Below are 21,776 nucleotides of genomic sequence, written 5' to 3'. Positions count from 1 at the left end.
AGAAGGTTCTGCGTTCGATCCCCAGGTGGGGCGGTCCAGGTCCTTTCTGTGCAGAGTTTGCATGTTCTACCCGTGTCCGTGTGGGTTTCCTCCAGAAGCTCCAGTTTCCTCCCACAGTCCAAAGACATGCAAGTGAGGTGAATAGGAGATACCAAATTGTCCATGACTGTTTGACATAAAACTTGTGAACTGATGAATCTTGTGTGACGAGTAACTACCGTTTCTGTCATGAATGTAACCAAAGTGTGTAAAACATGAAGTTAAAATTCTAATTAATAATAATCCTTGCTGGCCGCTCAGGTGGCGCAGCGGTAAAAACACACACTGGAACCAGAGCTGGGATCTCGAATACATCGTATCAAATCTCAGCTCTGTCTGGCGGCTGGCCTGAGCGGCCACATGAACAACGATTGACCTGTTGTTCAGATATGGGTGGGATTAAACCGGATAGGGACTCTCTCTCACAACTAATGCAATTACGACATTTGATGGCGCCTGCACAGAGATGGGTAAAGAGTGCTGTCAGGGTGTGTCTCTCCGTACACAGTGCTGAGCTGCACTGCACTCGTCAAAGTGTAGGTGATAAGATGCATGTCGGAGGGGGCGTGGGTTAGCTTCGTTCTCCTCAGTCAGAGCAGGGATCGGCATTGGTGGAGAGGAAGCATGACGCAATCGGGCAATTGGACACGCTAAAAGGGAGAAAAAGGGGAGAAAATGCATAAATAAAATATAACTTGCTGACGTCCATTTTTGGAGGGAAAAAACCTCTCACACACATGATATCATTACACCCCTTGTCACTTCTCATGTGTGTTTTTGTGACAAAAGGGAGTTTGGGAGACCAGACAGACTGATTTTTCCTAAGGATAGATTGTGTAGTATGTGACCCCCTATCATCGATCGATCGTGTAGTGTGAAAACCACACTGACTTAAAAGACTCCCGATTACAAGAGATCAAACCGTGTAGTCTGAACTGTAGAGCGATCGGACTGCCTGAAAAGTTGTGTTGTGTGAACTTAGCACTACCATGTTCACTTTTGGGATGTAACAGGATGGGGGATTCACATCTTGTAATGTGCAGCTCATGTCAACATGGGCCAAAATCTGAAATGAGTATTTCCAACACTTTGTGGAATTCATGCTACCATGATGATCAGTTTGGTGTTTATATGAAGTGGCCAGTGAGTGTATTTATAATCTCTAAAAACTAAACAGAAACGTATCTGTTAGATGTGTGCTTGTATAGTGATTACTCTGTCCAAAAGTTTGAGGGGTCTACATAAAACCTGTCACAGCTCTCCAAACTCTCTGAGCAGGCAGGTTATGACACATAGCTGGTGTAGGTTCTACCCTGAAGCGAAAGTAAACGGAGCTGACCTATAAGCAGCTCGGTGTAAAACTGTAACTTTCTCGTCATTTTGCACGCTAGCCCCGGTCCTCCATATAAACGCAGCTTTCTTCCGTTTTTCCATGTCATTTCCTGTAATAAAAAAGATGGTGGTCAAAGCTGAAGAAGCAGCTGACTGCTGAGAAAAATGTGAGGGGAGAAAAGTTTGGCTAGCCCGGGACTAGTTGAGTGAAAGCGTAGTGGAGCTTGTGTGCTGGGTGGCGGTTGATGTAGGGCTGATACAGCGGGGAGCTCGGAGCAAACCGCAGCTCCTGCACAAGGTGAGTCTGGCTCTCACTAGCCACACTGTGGCCAATGAACATGGCTTCCGAAAGCGCTATGTAGCTCGCCAGTGGCCTGCGCACACACTGACTAACGGGGACTAAGCAAATCTCTCACAGTCCGAGGTCTGACGCGCTTAATGCGGATGTTCGTCCGTTTACTCGTTTACTTGGTTATGAGTCTGAAAGCTGGAGGTTGGAAGTTAGTGTTTTAACGCTGCTTTTAGTGGTTTGTTTGTGCAGCTAACGCTCATCCTCTATGCTCGAGTAGACTCTGTGAGTGACACCGCCTCCCACCAATCACCAATCAGCTGCTAGTGCTGATAGTCCCAGCTGAAGATCGGACACCCACTGTGATCCAGCCATCCGAGTCCACTGCAACTTTAGTCTGAAAATAAATGTTGTTGTTTTTTTTTTTAAATATGTCCCAAATGTCAGTGAAAACACCGTGGAGGAAACCGCGCCGCATGCATAATATATTTTAATGTTCGGAAATATCGGGTATTATATGAAGAGATGTTCAATAACTACATTGTGACTGTTTAAAAATATTTTAGCTTGACATTATGATGATTTAATGTCTAAGATAAAAATAATACAGGTGTGTGTGGGGTCCCCACCCTTTTATTTGAATTAAATTTACATTTTTGGCATTTAGTAGACGCTTTTATCCGAAGCGACTTACAGTACTGTGACAGTTTACAGTACAAGTCAGTGTTTCTCAACCTTTTGTCAGTCACGGCACCCTTTAAAAGTATGCAAAATCTCAAGTCACCCCAGTCTAAAATGTATTTAAAAACTTACACTCTGCATCCCTCGGACTGCTAACACACACGCACACACACCATAAGGTGTCATTTCGGGAGGGAGGGGTAAACGTGACTTACTTTTAATGGGAAACCTGAGCCTGGGATGATGCACACAATCGCCCTATTCTGGCAGGGATGGATGAGAGGCAGACGCGGAGCTCCTGGTCCAGAGCCCTCAGTCGCTCCCTGTACTTGTTCTTGATGTAAGTTAGGCTCGGAAAGCTCAGTTCGCGCCATGAACGAATCAGATTTAACATAATTAAACAAGTTTATAGTTTATTTCTCAATTATTTGTCATTATACTAAGAGCTCTGCTTCTTTTCTGCATGTTCTCTCTGTAGCTCGGTTACGGCTCTCTCAACTCAAACTCAAACTCAAAAGAAGCTTTAACGGCATGACAAATAAGGACATTCGTATTGCCGAAGCAAGTTAGAGAGAAATAATAAAAAATAACAATAAGAAAGAGCAAATATATACAAAACAGTTACATGTGCAAAAATATAAAATAGAATAAAATATGAATACAAACAGTGCAAAATAATAACAATACAAATTATAATATTTACAGTAATGAGGTAGTAATAATGATCAGTTTGTGTGTGTGTCTCTCGCTCTCTCTCTCTGTGTGTGTCTCGCTCGCTCTCCGCTCTCCGTTTTCGGATTTGAATTTCGACAATAAACAGCTCTTATTATGACTGATTAATCCCTTCTACTGATGTGAAGCGGAATGGGTGGATTACAGCCGCTAAGAACTGCACAGAAATAAAAATATATATAGTGGCTCCCAGAGGCGCGACTCGGTTGCTTTTGTTCATTTTAAAGAGCCGTTCAATAGAATCGGATCGTTCGCGAACGACCCATCATTATCAGAATATTTTTGACGGCACCCCTGACGAAGCCAGACGGCACCCCGGTTGAGAAAGGCTGGTCTAAGCAATTGAGAGTTAAGGGCCTTGATCAAGGGCCCAACAGTGGCAATCTGCCAGAGGTGTGGCTTGTACCGGCAATCTTTGGATTACTAGTCCAGTACTTAAACCACTAAGCTAGAACTGCCCTACAAAACCCTAATTAAGTGGTTTGAGTCCAAGTCTCATTCCTAATCAATGCAAAGCCAAACCTCGAAGTCGTCTTCTTCTTGTTCCTCAGTCTTTGTCCCGTTTTTCGGTTACGGGGTCGGCATTTCCGGCTTCTTCCCGTTAGGGGTTGCCGGTGGGATTTGGCACAGTTTTACGCCGGATGCCCTTCCTGACACGACCCTCCCTATTTATCCGGGCTTGGGATCGGCACTACAATGCACTGGTCTGTGCATCCCAGTGGCTAGGTATCTATGGGACAATTCAGTGTCTCCAATTAGCCTAGCGGCATGTGTTTGGACTGTGGGAGGAAACTGGAGCACCCGGAGGAAACCCACGCAGACAAGGGGAGAACATGCAAACTCCGCACAGAGAGGACCCGGACTGCCCCACTCGGGGATCGAACCCAGGACCTTCTCGCTGTGAGGCGACAGTGCTACCCACTTAGCCACCGTGCCGCCCAAAGCCAAACGAAGAATCAAGTATCACCCATATTTTGTCTTGCTGGAATACTCACACTTGCTTTACACATCCGTTTTCATCATTAATTTTTCTTATTTTAGTCTGGTGGCTCAGTGGGTAGTACTGTCGTCTCACAGCAAGAAGATACTGGGTTCGATTCCCAGCTTTGGAGTTTGCATGTTCTCCTCGTTTTCCTTGTGGAGCTCCGGTTTCCTCCCAAAGTCCAAAGACATGCAAGTGAGGTGAATTGGAGATACAAAATTGTCCATGACTGTGTTTGACATTAAACATGTGAAGTGATGAATCTTGTGTATCGAGTAACCACCTGTTCTGTCATGAATGTACCCAAAGTGTGTAAAACATGATGTTGAAATCCTAATAAATAAATAAATAAATAAATAGTAAAGTGGGTCCATTTCCACAGTGAAACACTGACTGTATGGCAGGAATACCCTGGACAGAGCACCAATCCATCGCATGCCTTCGGCCCCACCTTATTTAGACATAGCTGGTTGTGTAGATGCCTGGCCAGACGATAGCACTGCTGAGATTCGAACCTGAATAATAGAAAGCTGTGGCTCTGGTTGAAATCCACATACTTTTGGTCATGTAGTCTATCTAGATTTATTTTTTTTATTTTTATTTTTATTTCCCTCCTATATCTCCCAATCTAGTCATTTCCTATTCTAGATCTGCTCCGCACAACATCCGATCTGATCAAGGAGAGCGGATCACCACACGCCCCCTCTGACACGTGTCCAGTCTGTGGCCACTTCTTATAATCTGCCAGTGTATCAGAAATGTATCAAGTACAGAGAGGCACGTTACACTCTTTGTAACATCCCCTTACCCATTGTGCAGGTGCTCAGACCAGTCCTGGAGATCACATATTGCAGCGGCCACCTGAGTGCCCACAAATCTTTTTTATGATCTCTTAGTGTTGAACTGGTTTAAATTCACAAAGTTTTCTTGCAGCTGTAATAATTATCAGTGTAATGTAATGACATGCACATTTAAAAAAAATGAATTTAATTTGTTTAATGGTGCTTGATTGGCTCTATTCCACTAGCCCACTACCGGCTGGCTATCAACCAATCTGAAGAAAATCACCCAACACAATTTTTGAACATGGGTGATTGCATAGCACAGCCCCAGTCCCCTCCAACCTATTCTTACACTTTACTTTGATATTATGCGGGCAGATGCGCCGATTTCATTATTGATAGATGACACTTTAAATGTGAGCGTTTTAAATAATGTATTAATAAATAACAGCAAAAAGGAATAAGAATGTTTTTTTTACTTTCTAGTTGTAAGATGTTTGCATGAACAAGGTCACAGAGGGGTTGGCCTTCCACCCTGCACTGACCATGGCGGAACACGCCAAAATTTCTACCAAGCCATGTATAGGAACTGAGCCAGACTGCAGTACAAGGTAAAAATGATAAAACCTAGTTAACATTTAAATTCTTTGGTGCTGTAAAAAAAAAACTTTGTTTTATTACTGTTTTAAATAAAACCATGTCAGTGGCTTGCTTTGGAAGCAGCAGAAGAATAATGCTTTATTCATTTGATATGATTTAAAAATGTTAAAAAATTTTAATGCCACAAATGTCAGTTTTAGTGCCATCAGTTACAGTGAGGGGCCAAAGAAAAAGAAAAAATTCAACCATGAACGTTGTGTGAATGTGGGACAACAAAACACTGACTTCTGGTGTGAGTATAAGGCTGTTTTATTAAATATTATATATATATTTTAACCCTTAGAACAATGTTTTTTTCAATAATTAACAATGCATTAACTGTGCCAGGTTTTACTGGTATAATCACAGGTAACAAAAATAGTGTAATTACTGTATGTTAATGTTTAAAAAAATGGAAAAAAAAAATCATTGAGGTTTGTATTGTCCCCATGAATGTAATAATGACTAATAACTTGCCCATCCATCTTTGCCTCATAACCCTCTGCTACTTACACCGATCAGCCATAACATTAAAACCACCTCCTTGTTTCTACACACACTGTCCATTTTATCAGCTCCACTTACCATATAGAGGCACTTTGTATTTCTACAATTACTGACTGTAGTCCATCTATTTCTCTGCATGCTTTGTTAGCCCCTTTTCATGCTGTTCTTCAATGGTCAGGACCACTACAGAGCAGGGTGGGTCATTCTCAGCTTTGCAGTGACACTGTCATGGTGGTGGTGTGTTAGTGTGTGTTGTGCTGGTATGAGTGGATAAGACACAGCAGCGCTGATGGAGTTTTTAAACACCTCACTGTCACTGCTGGACTGAGAATAGTCCACCAACCAAAAATATCCAGCCAACAGCGCCTCGTGGGCAGCGTCCTGTGACCACTGATGAAAGTCTAGAAGATGACCAACTCAAACAGCAACAATAGATGAGCGATCGTCTCTGACTTTACATCTACAGGGTGGACCAACTAGGTAGGAGTGTCTAATAGAGTGGACAGTGAGTGGACACGGTATTTAAAAACTCCAGCAGCGCTGCTGTGTCTTATCCACTCATACCAGCACAACACACACTAACAAACCACCACCATGTCATTGTCACTGCAGTGCTGAGTATCATCCACCACCCTAATAATACCTGCTCTGTGGGGGTCCTGTGGGGGTCCTGACCATTGAAGAACAGGGTGAAAGCAGGTTAAAAAGGTATGTAGAGAAACAGATGGACTACAGTCAGTAATTGTAGAACTACAGAGTGCTTCTATATGGTAAGTGGAGCTGATAAAATGGACAGTGAGTGTAGAAACAAGGAGGTGGATTTAATGTTATGGCTGATCGGTGTATTTGCATATCTTTTTGGCAGTTTTTCCCTTAATTTCTCATGGTATTTCTGTTTTAATTCATATGCTAGATGGCAGTCTGGTAAACTGCACTCTCTAAACAGGTTATATACATAACCTAGGTTATACAGGGGTTGGACAATGAAACTGAAACACCTGGTTTTAGACCACAATAATTTATTAGTATGGTGTAGGGCCTCCTTTTGCGGCCAATACAGCGTCAATTCGTCTTGGAAATGACATATACAAGTCCTGCACAGTGGTCAGAGGGATTTTAAGCCATTCTTCTTGCAGGATAGTGGCCAGGTCACTACGTGATGCTGGTGGAGGAAAACGTTTCCTGACTCGCTTCTCCAAAACACCCCAAAGTGGCTCAATAATATTTAGATCTGGTGACTGTGCAGGCCATGGGAGATGTTCAACTTCACTTTCATGTTCATCAAACCAATCTTTCACCAGTCTTGCTGTGTGTATTGGTGCATTGTCATCCTGATACACGGCACCGCCATTGGATGCACATGGTCCTCCAGAATGGTTCGGTAGTCCTTGGCAGTGACGCGCCCATCTAGCACAAGTATTGGGCCAAGGGAATGCCATGATATGGCAGCCCAAACCATCACTGATCCACCCCCATGCTTCACTCTGGGCATGCAACAGTCTGGGTGGTACGCTTCTTTGGGGCTTCTCCACACCGTAACTCTCCCGGATGTGGGGAAAACAGTAAAGGTGGACTCAATACATGTTTCACATTGTCCACAGCCCAAGATTTGCGCTCCTTGCACCATTGAAACCGACATTTGGCATTGGCACGAGTGACCAAAGTTTTGGCTATAGCAGCCCGGCCGTGTATATCGACCCTGTGGAGCTCCCGACGGACAGTTCTGGTGGAAACAGGAGAGTTGAGGTGCACATTTAATTCTGCCGTGATTTGGGCAGCCGTGGTTTTATGTTTTTTGGATACAATCCGGGTTAGCACCCGAACATCCCTTTCAGACAGCTTCCTCTTGCGTCCACAGTTAATCCTGTTGGATGTGGTTTGTCCTTCTTGGTGGTATGCTGACATTACCCTGGATACCGTGGCTCTTGATACATCACAAAGACTTGCTGTCTTGGTCACAGATGCGCCAGCAAGACGTGCACCAACAATTTGTCCTCTTTTGAACTCTGGTATGTCACCCATAATGTTGTGTGAATTGCAATATTTTGAGCAAAACTGTGCTCTTACCCTGCTAATTGAACCTTCACACTCTGCTCTTACTGGTGCAATGTGCAATTAATGAAGATTGGCCACCAGACTGGTCCAATTTAGCCATGAAACCTCCCACACTAAAATGACAGGTGTTTCAGTTTCATTGTCCAACCCCTGTATATACAAAGCCAGGTGAAATGCAAACCTTTGCATTGTAGTGTAAATCATGTATTGATTTGCTAGAACAACAACAAATTAGTTCTAATGTTTGTGTGTGATATTGTGTTATGGTTCTTGTAGACTGTGAAGACTGTAGGGAGAATTTCCTAAAGGAATGCCCAACTCATGGCCCCCCAGTTTTTGTGCCCGATACACCAACTGCACCGGGTGTATCAGACCGTGCAGCTCTCACCGTGCCTTCAGGCATTGAAATCATCAGGGACGACCAGGACGTAGATGTGTGCTGCATGGATGAGAATATTCCCAGGGGAGCTTTGTTCGGTCCCTATCAAGGCCAGCTGATAGAGACTAATGACAAACCCTCAGGAAAGTACTTCTGGATGGTATGTTGGACTTCTTGTTTTCTAGTATAACGTTGGGTTGTTATTGTAACCTAGATCATTGGTATCTGTTAAGATTTTAACTGTTTATTACTTGGTTTGTTTTAGATTGTTGATGAGGACAATAAATATAAAGTTGTTGATGGCAGTGATGAAACTACAGCAAACTGGATGAGGTAAATTTCCTGCTTCTGAGTATCCATACAAGTGTGATTACTTGAACAAACCTAACCCAAATACTCAATTTTCTTTCTTAGATATGTCCGAATGTCTTCTGAGGAGAGAGAGAGGAACTTAAGTGCTTTCCAGCATGGTGAACACATTTACTTTCGCATATGTCGCAGACTGGCAGTCGGGGAGAGGCTTCGTGTGTGGTACAGTGATGAGTACATAAAGCGCCTACAGACTACAACTCAGGATAGCGTCACGCGCAACTTACAGACAGGTAAGCCATATACTGTATTAATCAGAGAGTAACCGAGGCCTAATGCGGAACTGTTGTGCACATGCACAGTGATCAGCTTTAAACTGTCCAAGAATAAAGCCCTGCACTGCCGTTGGGTCCTGATAAAACTGTTTTGAGAAGCAGGACCAATTTGTCAAATCATGGCTGGTCCATACCTTCAGTCACAGCCACTGATTACTGCAGCTTGGTCCAATACTGATGGCACTTGGGTAGTGCAGCAGTAAATCATGATAGCCTTTCTATGCTGAGAGCTCTGGAGTTCAAATCTAAGCTCTGCTATTAGCCGGCCAGGCACCTACACAGACACCCAATTGGCTGTACAGATTGTGTCTGTAGAAAGAAGGACAATGGCTAAAAGGTCAAAGAAGGACAATGGTTTTATCTTCACTGGTACAAGTGTAGTCTCTGCTGACAGCATGAATTTGAAACCTCCATTTGAAATGGGTTTTAAGCCAGTACGATTGCATAAAAAAACTGGCACAGTGGAAAAAATGTAAGTATTAGCAACGATTAGCAAAACCTTTTTGAACTGGATTGAATAGGAAAACAAAACAAGATATTGAATGTCCCAAGTAATTAACTTTGTTCTATATACACTGATCAGCTATAACATTAAAACCAACTACTTGTTTCTACACTTACTGTCCATTTTATCAGCTCCACTTACCATATAGGAGCACTTTGTAGTTCTACAATTACTGACTGTACTCCATATTTCTTTACATACTTTTTAGCCTGTTTGTCAATGGTCAGGACCCCCACAGAATAGGTATTATTTAGGTGGTGACTGATTCTCAGCACTGCAGTGACACTGACATGGTGGTGGTGTGTTAGTGTGTGTTGTGCTGGTATGAGTGGATCAGACACAGCAGCGCTGCTGGAGTTTTTAAATACCGTGTCCACTCACTGTCCACTCTATTAGACACTCCTACCTAGTTGGTCCACCTTGTAGATGTGAAGTCAGAGATGATCGCTCATCTATTGTTGCTGTTTGAGTTGGTCATCTTCTAGACCTTCATCCTTGGTCAAAGGACGCTGCCGGCTGTATATTTTTGGTTGGTGGACTGTTCTCAGTCCAGCAGTGACAGTGAGGTGTTTAAAAACTCCAGCAGCATTGCTGTGTCTTATCCACTCATACCAGCACAACACACACTAACACACCACCACCATGTCAGTGTCACTGCAGTGCTGAGAATGATCCACCACCCAAATAATACCTACTCTGTAGTGGTCCTGGGAGAGTCCTGACCATTGAAGAACAGCATGAAAGGGGGCTAACAAAGCATGCAGAGAAACCGATGGACTACAGTCAGTAACTGTAGAACTACAAAGTGCTTCTATATGGTAAGGGGATCTGATTAAATGGACGGCGGGTGTAGAAATAAGGAGGTGGTTTTAATGTTATGGCTGATCAGTATATTGTCTAAGCAATTGAGGGTTAAGGGCCTTGCTCAAGGGCCCAACAGTGGCAACCTGGCAGTGCTGGGGCTTGAACCAGTGACCTTTTGATTACTAGTCCAGTACCTTAACCACTAGGTTACAACTGTGACATATTTTGTTTAAGAAATATAAACAAAAAGTCCAATATCTTTGTTGTTGTATATGGTGCTTTATAACATGCCATATAAACAGAAACTTAAATGTCATCTAGATGGCAGCATTTGTTGTTTCAAAATGTATTTGAAACAATTGGTGCCTTCACTGATGTGCAAGTTGGTTATGCTTCTAGCAATAACACACTCCTTTACTATGACAGCTGCTTATGCTTTTGAACTTAACCACTGTGTAATGTTAAGTTTCTCTTTAACAGCATTCTGTAAAATGCTGAGGAACTTTCATTTCACTTAATCAATTGTCCGGTTGTCATATATTGGGCTTTATCATGAGTCATACGTTTTCAACAGGAGACAGGTTTGAACTGCAGGCAGGAAAGTCTAGCACCTTCACTCTTACTACAAAGCCACACTGTTATAATGTGCAAACTTGGCATTGTCTTGCTGAAACGAGCAGGGGTGTCCTTGTAAGAGCAAACATTGTTTTGATGTAATCCATCAGCATTATTGGTGCATTCACAGATGTGCAAAGCCCATGCGCTTGGCATAAACACAAACCCACTGGCTGGCTTTTAATCTTTGTGCTGGTCACAAACGGGCTGGTTCTGTTCCTCTTTGGCCTGAAAAACACGACGTCCATTATATTTTAGAACAAAATTTCACTCTGAACAGGGCACACATTTTCACTTTGCAACAATAACGAAATCAGTGTAGATTTGAAACCATCAATAAAGTTAATAATGTAATATCTTTTTAAAATGCTTTTTCAATCAAATACAGGTGAAAAAAAAAATTTATGTAGATGTGCAAGTGGGAGTATTTACACTTGGCTTGCCAGTATGTGATGACGGGGAAATATGGAGTCAGTAAGAATAAAAGGGTAAATATAGAACACCTTTTAATTTAAGTCAGTACTTTTTTTACATAAACATTTTAATAAATAGCTTAGGCTTATTTTGCAAAAAAATTACCTCAATAGATTTAAACTAAGATTCCAAAGAATTCCACACTAGGAATTGTTCAATAGTATACAAGCCTATATATAAACTACACTTTTATATACACCGACCGGGCATAACATTATGACCACAGGTGAAGTGAATAACACTGCTTATGTCTTCATCACAGCACCTGTTAGTGGGTGAGATATATTAGGCAGCAAGTGAACATTTTATCCTCAAAGTTGATGTGTTAGAAGCAGGAAAAATGGGCAAGCGTAAGGATTTGAGCAAGTTTGACAAGGGTTAAATTGTGATGGCTAGACGACTGGGTCAGAGCATCTCCAAAATTGTGGGGTGTTCCCGGTCTGCAGTGGTTAGTATCTATCAAAAGTGGTCCAAGGAAGGAGCAGTGGTAAATTGGCGACGGGGTCATGGGTAGCCAAGGAAACGGTATTCCCTGATGGCCTCTTTCAGCAGGATAATGCTCCCTGCCACAAAGCAAAAATGTTTCAGGAATGGTTTAAGGAGCATAACAACGAATTTGAGGTGTTGAATTGGCCTCTCAATCCAATCGAGCATCTGTGGGATGTGCTGGATAAACAAGTCCGATCCATGGAGGCCCCACCTCGCAACTTACAGGAGTTAAAGGATCTGCTGCTAACATCTTGGTGCCAGATACCACAGCACACCTTCAGGGGTCTAGTGAAGTCCATGCCTCGACGGGTCAGGGCTGTTTTGGCAGCAAAAGGGGGACCAACACAATATTAGGAAGGTGGTCATAATGTTATGCCTGATCGGTGTACTTTTGTCATACTATCAATTTAACTTAATCAACTGTTAGTTGAGCTTTACCAACTATTGTCAACAATAAAAACATCACAGACGAAATGTTCCTGATCATTTATCTGCAGTAGTTAAACTGGTAAGTAAACTGGGTTTGTTCTTTTTAGTCACTTAGATTAACGTTTTTCACAGTTTTCATTTTTCCATTTTACCCTTTAATTGAACTCATTCTTGTGGTTTTTCAGAACACATTACCCAACACCAAGATGAAGCTAAAAGCCCACTGCTGCGCTCCGCTCTACATGGGAGAAGAACCCTCAGTAAGCATGGAAGCATTGAGGCAGACAGCCAGCCTCAAGCCAAGAAGAAGAAAATTGACCTTATCTTTAAAGATGTTTTGGAGGCGTCACTAGAAACAAGCCAAAGTAAGGACAAGCCAATAAATAGCACTCTGTCCTTACCAAGAACACAAGTCAGCAATGTCAATAACCAGTCAAGTTCATTGCCACACAAGGTAGTGGATGCAGTCCTCAGCCAGACCGAGGGTAAGATTCCTCTCTTGGCATCTGGACTTGCCTCTGCCGAGCACCTAGAGGGTAGTCTTGAAAGACATATCAAAGTAGAAGATACACAGGAAGAGCCTACAACGATTAATGAAGGCCCATCTACATCTTTTTGCCCAAACTGTGTTAGACTGAAGAAACGGATACGTGAACTAGAGGCAGAGCTTCGCCATTTTAAACAACAAGAGCTGACCGAGACTATGGGTTTGCCCCCATCTGAATCCCTGCCAAATGATGACCTGAAAGGTAGGTTTACATTCAGGCTACAACTTAACCATGGAAATATCCTGCTGTATTGGATCACTGCTGGTCATTTACTTAAATCAGGGGCCCTTATGCTAAGCTTGTGTTTGTATCTTTTTCATTGTAAACTAAATAGTCTTATTAAATATTTGTAAAAACTTTGTCATATCATTTGTTTATTATTGATTACATTGTTCATATTTTGTAAGAAGAGACAATTGAAACAATTTATTATACTGGCATCGATTTTGTGTCTCTTGGCCAAACTATTGTTCATGTCGCCTGCACTTTTCCTAACCCGAGTTTACTGCTAGTTCCCTGGCTTCATAAATGTATTTATTGTATTCAATGCAACTAACAATTTTGACTGAAGACATAGCAAATGAGGGTTAAGGGTCATGCTCAAGGGCCCAGCAGTGGCAAACAGGCAACCAGCAACTTTCAGAATTACTCGACAAGTTCTTTAACCACTAAGTTACCGCACTGTTTGGTTGGATGGCCAGTTATAAGCCATGGCAAACCAGATGTGATGGGAGACATTGGATGCTTGTCCCGTCTTACTTTTTAATTCTCAACTTGTTACACAGACTGACTTTTGACATTTAAAACCGATTTACCTAGGTACATTTCAGACCAACCAAGGACAGCTAAGCTGATAGTCTGACAGACTCAAAATCTGAGCACCCTGTCACGCCTACACCTAACCAGTGCACGCTCTCTATCTGCATTTGCTTTATACATTTATTACAATAAATCGTTTATAGCTCTATAATACATGCACAGTGTGGACAAAAGTATTGGGACACCTGTTCTATTTTTTAAACAATTGTTAAGAGGTGTAATAAATTATGTGCTTTCAATTTTGAAGCAACAATTTAGGGAAGGCCCTGTCCTGTTCCAGCATTACTGTGCCCCTGTGTACAAAGCAAGGTTTATAAAGACATGAAAAAAGGTTGGTTTAAAGAAATTTCAGTGGCCTGCACAAAGCCCTGACCTCAGCCCTACTGAACAGCTTTGTTATTAACTGGAACATTAATTGAGGCTTGACCAACATCAGTGCCAAGCTATACAAATGCTCTTTTGATTGAATGGGCACAAATTTCTACAGACATACTCAGAAGAGTGGTGGTTGTTATAGCTGAAACTGTCACACAGGAGTTTCTTAATTTTAAGACTATTTGTTTAATAAATAAGATGTCTAACAAGTTTATGGTCAGGTGTCCAAATACCTTTGGCCATATAGACTATATCAATACTATATCAAAAACTGTTTTTATCCTTTTTTGATGAAATAGCTATTATTTAAAGACTTTTTTAAAAAGAATTCTGCACCTGCATGTATGCTGGCACATGCTGTTTTCCAAAATACATACTTTTTTTTATATATATATATTTTGTTTATGCATTTTCTCCCGTTTTCCCCCCCGACTTTTTAGTGCGTCCAATTGCCTGATTGCGTCATACTTCCTCTCCACTAATGCTCTGATTGAGGAGAACGAAGCTAACCCACGCCCCCTCTGACACGTGGGCAGCAGCCGTATGCATTTTGTCACCCACACCAGACGAGATCAGCTGCGGACCAGCTCTGTGTACTGAGAGACACACCCTGATCCGCACTCTCTACCCGTCTCTGTGCAGGAGCCATCAATCAGTCAGCAGAGGTCATAGTTGCATGAGAGAGTCCCTATCCGGCTTAACCCACCTCTGTTTGAACAACAGGCCAATCGTTGTTCATGTGGCCGCTCAGCTCAGCCAGCAGGCAGAGTTGAGACTCGATACGATGTATTCAAGATCCCAGCTCTGGTGTGCTAGTGTGTGTTTTTACCGCTGCACCACCTGAGCAGCCTTACCAGGTTTTTTTTAAACCTGCAGTATGTTACTGGTTGTTTATGTATGCATCAATTAAACACTCCCAGGATCTAAAAAAAAAAAAAGGAATTAATTATTTTACACCACCATATGTTTAATAATATATTTAAAGGCACTTTTCTCCATGGGAATACACACTGGATTTAGAATGTATTTATATCCCTTGACTTCTTGCACACATTGCCATTTTTGTTTATCAATCTACAGTTAATCACCCAAGATTATATCCATTCAAAATTAAACTGACAAAAAAATAAACCATGACCTGCACAGGCTCTTTTGGAGCTCTTTTGACAGTCCGATTTTTTTCTTAGGTCCTTGACAAAGGGCCTTCCTGCTTATTTATTAAAATAAAACAAAATTATTAAAGACCAATGTGGTCCATGGAACACTCAAAGTCTTATGTATTTGTGTATTTCTCACAGTTTGATTATGGAGATCCACAGACCATATTTTCCACACCATGGCTTTGTTTTGTTTTGACAATCCAGTGTCAGTTATGGGCCCTATTTAACCCAGGTCTGTGCCTTTCTAAACTACATTTAATTAATTGAAATAGCAACAGTGGACGCCAATTGTGTATGAGACACATCCCAAGGCTAATTAAAGCAAACAGAATGCACAGGGGTCTAAATAAATTCTAAATCCACTGCAGGTGTATGTGGGGGAAAATGTGAATTTAGAGTCAAAATTAATTTCTGTTCTTTTTTTTATTTTATAGTAGAGCCCATGACTCCTGTCCCAATCAGTTTGGAGGAGGATGATCCAGATGTTGACTCTGCAGACGAATCCATAAGTGCTGACATGATTGCAGCTACTGATGACTCTTCAAAACTGACTGTTAGCCCAGGCCGTCGAATTCGCAGATTCAAACAAGAATGGCTAAAAAAATTCTGGTTCCTGCGTTATTCTCCAACATTAAATGAAATGTGGTGCCACGTTTGCCGGCAGTATACTGTACAGTCCTCGAGAACTTCTGCTTTCATCATCGGGTCCAAGCAATTCAAAATTCACACCATCAAGCTACATAGCCAAAGCAACCTACACAAGAAATGTCTCCAACTGTACAAGTTACGCATGCATCCTGAGAAGACAGAAGAGATGTGTAGGAATATGACGATGTTGTTCAATGCTGCTTACCATCTTGCAGTTGAAGGCCGGCCCTATTCTGATCTTCGACCCTTGGCAGAGCTGCTAAAGAAGTGTGAGCTTAAAGTAGTTGATCAGTACATGAATGAGAATGATTGCCAAATTCTTATCCACCACATTTCCAAAGCATTTAAAGATGACTTGGTAGAGAAAATCCGTCTATCTCCTTTCCTTGGTGTAATCATGGATGAGCAAAACGGCGATTTGTTGGCTGACACTGTTGCAGTTTATGTGCAGCTTAACACCACAGAGGGCCAATCTGCTACTGAATTTGTTTCTTTACAAAGACTTAGTGGAACCAGTGTGGATGGCTATATTCAAGCAATTGAGCGTTCCTTTGGTGTCCTAGGCTTAAGGCTACAAGACCTGTTAGTTGTTGGCTTGGGAGTAGATGGTTCCAATATCAACTCTAGCCTGAGGGCTAACCTCTGTGTAGCCATACGAAAGATTATTCCATTTGTATTGTGTCTGCCTGTAATGATTCATCGTCCACATTTGGAGATACTAGATGCCATTTGTGGGAAAGAACTTTCATGCTTGGATGACTTGGAGAACAACTTAAAGCAGTTGTTGAGCTTCTACAGGTACTCACCTCGTATGATGACCGAGTTGAGGTCTACAGCGCCTAGCCTGTCGGAGGAGACAGAATTCCTTGGGGATATACGAGCAGTTCGGTGGATAATAGGCGAGCCTAATGTCTTAAATGCTCTCATTAAAGACTATCTGGAGGTGGTGACCCATCTTAAGAACATCAGCAGTCAGACCCAAAGAGCAGATGCAGCAGCCATTGCTCTTTCTCTCCTGCAATTCCTTATGGATTACCAGTCTGTGAAGCTTATTTATTTCCTTCTGGATATCATCACCGTTTTGTCACGTCTTGCCTTCATTTTCCAAGGAGATCATGTAATAGTTTCTCAAGTGGATGCCAAGGTTGAGGAAACCATTTATGAGATTGGCCAGCTAGTTGATTCACCAGGAGAGTACTTGAAAGAGTTTGAGGATACCTTTCATGAGAGCTTCAATGGGGTCAACCTCAAGAACTTGCGGGTTGCCGAATCAAAGTTTCAGTCCATCCGGGAAAAAATCTGCCAAAAAAGTCAGAAAATTCTGTCTCAGCGCATTGACCAGCACAGCCATTCTTTTGTTCAGGCCTGCAAGGTACTTGACCTGTCCTCATGGCCGCGCAATAGGGATTACCTCCAAACCTTTGGAGAGAAAGAGATGCACCTCATTTTTGACCAACTGGAGACAATTCCATTGCCAGGTCATAAGCTGTTGCTAGACAAAGAGGATTTAAGAGCAAGCCTAATAGGAGAATGGAGGGATCTTAAAACTGACTACTTAAGCACAAATGGGCTCAAAGAAGGCATGGGTCATATCAGCAAATACAAGCAACGCTTTCCGTTGCTCAACCAAATCTTGCAGTTGGTAAGGGTATTGCCAACATCAACTGTCTGCTGTAACAAAGGACGAGAGTCTCTACAGAAAATGAGAAAAAATAACCACTCCAGACTAACTCTGGAACAGATGAATGACCTGCTCACCTTGGCTATTAATGGGCCACCCATTGCCAACTTCGATGGCAAGAGACCACTAGACAGCTGGTTTGAGGAGAAGTCGGGAAACAGCTACACACTTTCTGCAGAAGTGTTGTGCAGAATGTCCAACACTGAACAAAAACCTGTGCTGCACATCATGGATGTAAAATCAGAGTTTTCATCTGATATTTAATAAACCTGTGTATTTGCCAATAATTTTTCACAAAGCCATTTCAGCGGGATGTGACCTGACCAGAGGCCATAATGTGATTGGCCAATATGACTGAGATTGGTTCTGCTGCTACAATGGCCTGGTCAGCTAATCTTGTTTTATACAATACACGCACAGCGGATGTAAAAAGTCTACACACCACTGCTAGGTTTTTATAATGAAAAAAATCAAGATCAATGATTTTAGATTTATTTCCACATTTATTATGACCTATAATCTGTACAATTCAATCGGAAAACGAAGTGAAATTGGTTGAAGGGAAAATACAATAAAAAACTAAACTAATGTAATTTCATAAGTATGTACACCCTCTTATATTTGGGTGTGTGTCTGTGTTCAGAATGAACCAATCACATTCAAACTTGTATAAAAAATAGTGAGTGACACCTGCCATTAATTAAAGTGACCTTGATTAACCCCATATAAAGGAATTTCACCTTTCAGCTTGACAACGACCCAATGCATACCACCATATCAACAAAAGAATGGCTTCACCAGAATAAAGATTATAGTTTTTAAGTGGTCCAACCAGAGCCCAGGCCTGAATCCAGTTAATAGGAGATGCCCTCACAATCTGACAGATTTGAAGTGCTTTTGCAAGGAAGAGTGGGCAAAGATTGGCAAGTCAAGATGTGATCGACTCCTACTCAAAACACTAAATGCCATTAAATTAAAAGGTGCTTCAACAGTGTATTAGTTTATATTTATAAAAATATTTATGCAACCACATTATTGTAAGTTGTTTATAGGCCACAGTAAAGGTGAAAATAAATCTGCTATGATTTTAGCAGAGGTGTGTAGACTTGTTTTATCTACTACATACATACATACACACACACACACTAAGACCAAATGTATTTGGACACCATGTTGACCATGTTGTACATCTCATTTCATAAACCAATGGTATTGAAATAGAGTGATGCTGGAAAAGGAAAGGGCCTTCCATAAAAACCTGCAAGCATATATTTTCTTTTTTATAATTGATTTATTACAAAAGCAATTGTGGCGTAAACAATTAACAGAAGAATTCTATAACTAGAACTGGTGTCCCAATACTTTTGTCCGTATAGGGTGTGTGCGTGTCTGTGTGTTTATAGTAGTGTAACTGCCTTAGCAGGGCTTTAGCACTTACACACCTTTAATGTAATGTGTAAATGTGTGGTTTTAAATAAATAAAAAAGATTGTTTAATGATATGACACAGATAAAATATATAAAGTAGTAATTTTTAATTTTTGTTTACTTCAGCATGTTCCAATACTGGATTGGACTTTGCTTGACTATGCAAAGTTAAGCCTGTTTTATTTGTCTAAATAAGAAACTATACATGGTTATAAATTGTTTTGTTTTCCTTCTGCAGCCTTTTCACCTGATTTATATGACTTTACACACTTTGTTGTATGATAATTCTATAAAGTAAAACTCTTAATTGTGTCACATTTATAGGCTGGTACATAGGCAATTAGAACAGCATTCTCCACCATGGGTGGTGAAATTCTTTGCTTCTATACTTGCTGTTAATTTAACCAAGAGCAAAAGTAATTGCATTTGTCTTTGCTTTAGCAAAATCCTGATGGATGGGCCATAATGCATTACACAATCAAAGCCCTGCATGAAGCAGTTTATGATGTTCAGTATGCGTTGAAATGCTGTATGCAAGATGCTATTGCCTCATATATATATATAGTTCTCAATTTACTATTCTTGTGATATTCTACCCCTACATTTCAATACTCAGACTTTTATTGCTGCGAAAAGGTGTTGTTTTTTTTAATTGTGCATTTTGTTAGTGTCAAATACTATTTGATATAATTTTATGTTTTTCACATTTTTTGCAAGTACAATTAAGATGTGCAATTTATTTTAATTTTAATATTCAGTAATGGCGATTGTTGTTTTCTGTGATAAAAACACATTACATAAGTAATTATATTAAACACTGCACATTTTGCTTTGTGTGTTTTCTTAACAATAATGATTTTGCCCAATATAAAAATAGGACGCGGCTGACCATGTTACATTAACCAATATTGTTGGCAATAGCGTTACGATGCTGGCTTCAGTTTTACTTGTGGTTCATTGCTAGCTAATTGACATTTTCTTCTGTTTAGAATGCATTAATTGTTGCATGATGGGCTGCATGCGGTTAGTTCTTTAACTAAAACTATTAATGAATGATGATGTCATCAGTTAAAATAAGGCAATATGTCAGTCCCTACATACAATCCAAACATGATGCCTTATATTCTGTTTAAACTTCTAATAGTGTTTTAATCAGCCATTTCCATCATCAAAACATTTTGCAATGCTGCTTAAAAGTCTTAATCATGTTTGCCAATGTTTCTACGAGAACAGTGTATATATATATATATATATGTAGATTTTGTATTTACTGTTCTTTACCTCACATTGAATAAGGTACGTTAATGGAAAATATGCTCCTTTGCAGGGGATAAAATAAAATGTCTTAACTTTGTTAGATAAATGTGAAGCAGTTAATTCTGCATGCTATTCACACAGCCATTTTATGTATTTTAGATAAACAAGACAATTACAATATGCTGGAACCGCTGTAGGAACTGGTATGCAAATACTGATAGATTATTTTCTGTTTATGCTATAGAGCCTGCTCGGTTTAGGACAATCTTTTTTTTTTCTTTTTTTCCCCTAATTTTCTATCAAAATAGCTTTAATGCATTTATTTTATTTGTTTATTTTTTCACTTCTTTTTATTAAAAAACATTAAATAGTGCTTACACTGGTATATCATGCTTGATTCAAATGTAGTTCAGCTCTGATTTAATGGATTGCTTCTCTTGAATTATACTGTAGTGTATTCTTTAAATTCAAATACTGTTTGTTAGTTTTTTTGGGAAATGTACTGACTGTTACTTTGTATAATATGCCAATATCATATCAATATCAATATCATTTTGGCACATACAGTACATTTTCTTAAAAAATTTACCAATAGTGGTGTTCTTTTTTCACAATGGTGTAATACAGCCATCAGTGCACGTCTTCCTAGTTTAAATAAATATATATAATAATTTTTTTAAATGTTTTTGGGGTTTCTTTTGGCACAATAATGTACATATTTTATCAATCTTTGCTTTGATAACCAGAAATAATTTACGTTAACAAAATTAGTATACAAATTTTTTTTAAATACTTGTATTGCAAAGTCTCAATTTTGTTGCTCTGTGTATCTTAAGGTTAAAGCCCAAAGCATTTTTATCACCTGGCAAGTCAAGATTCATACTTTGTTTTAAAAAAAAATCATCTGTATGTATATTTGTATCGCCTTCATTATTTTGTTGGTTATTATTTGATATGTTTTATTAATAAGCAAACATGCCAGCTTTAAAGGAACAAAAATGTCAGATTTCAGGTTTACATTAAAATTTGTGTGAATGATATATTCTGTTTTTCTTTTGGTGAAGGGTAATGTCATCAACTACACGTGTTTTCCTAGCACTATGTATCACATTTGCATGAATACATTGTAACACTGGAAATTTAGACCCCACATGTGAACTGTAGTTATGATATAAAACCACTTACATTTATTATTCTACATTTATTAGTTTCATAAGGTTGTTTTGTATTTTATTTGTTTGATGTGGTGCATTTTGCTTTGAGGCAACGGATCAAATGCTCTTTGTTGGATAACAACCCCTGTCATTGTTTGTCTGTGTCCCTCAAATTGCAGGCTGATCCCTGGCATTAAAACAAATATTATGTCATTGTCATCTGTATTCACTATGTATAGAATAATCCTGTCATACACGGCCACATGTTGTTTGGGAGAAAAGTACAAACTATGTTAAAATAATTCAATATCAATGAAATTATAATATACA

General features: G+C 40.3%; 1 protein-coding gene across 2 annotated transcripts; it reads left to right on the top strand.

Moving 5' to 3' along the window:
* Positions 1–1,503: 1,503 nt before the first annotated feature.
* Positions 1,504–21,776, top strand: prdm11 (PR domain containing 11). Of its 2 annotated transcripts, XM_062993193.1 has the most exons (9): positions 1,504–1,669; positions 5,324–5,448; positions 5,632–5,729; positions 8,315–8,577; positions 8,683–8,750; positions 8,832–9,019; positions 10,497–10,505; positions 12,584–13,126; positions 15,714–21,776. In XM_062993193.1, exons 2-9 carry the CDS (start codon positions 5,339–5,341, stop codon positions 17,870–17,872), a joined length of 3,438 nt encoding a protein of 1,145 aa, XP_062849263.1. In that variant the 5' UTR covers positions 1,504–1,669; positions 5,324–5,338; the 3' UTR covers positions 17,873–21,776. The 2 variants fall into 2 exon arrangements, with proteins under 2 accessions (XP_062849263.1, XP_062849255.1); XM_062993185.1 differs by lacking the exons at positions 10,497–10,505; positions 12,584–13,126.

The sequence above is a fragment of the Trichomycterus rosablanca genome, chromosome 1 (genome assembly GCF_030014385.1).
Source record: "Trichomycterus rosablanca isolate fTriRos1 chromosome 1, fTriRos1.hap1, whole genome shotgun sequence".
NCBI classification, from domain to species: domain Eukaryota; kingdom Metazoa; phylum Chordata; class Actinopteri; order Siluriformes; family Trichomycteridae; genus Trichomycterus; species Trichomycterus rosablanca.
Note: the sequence above shows the minus strand (reverse complement) of the source record. Positions and strands in the feature narration are given on the sequence as shown.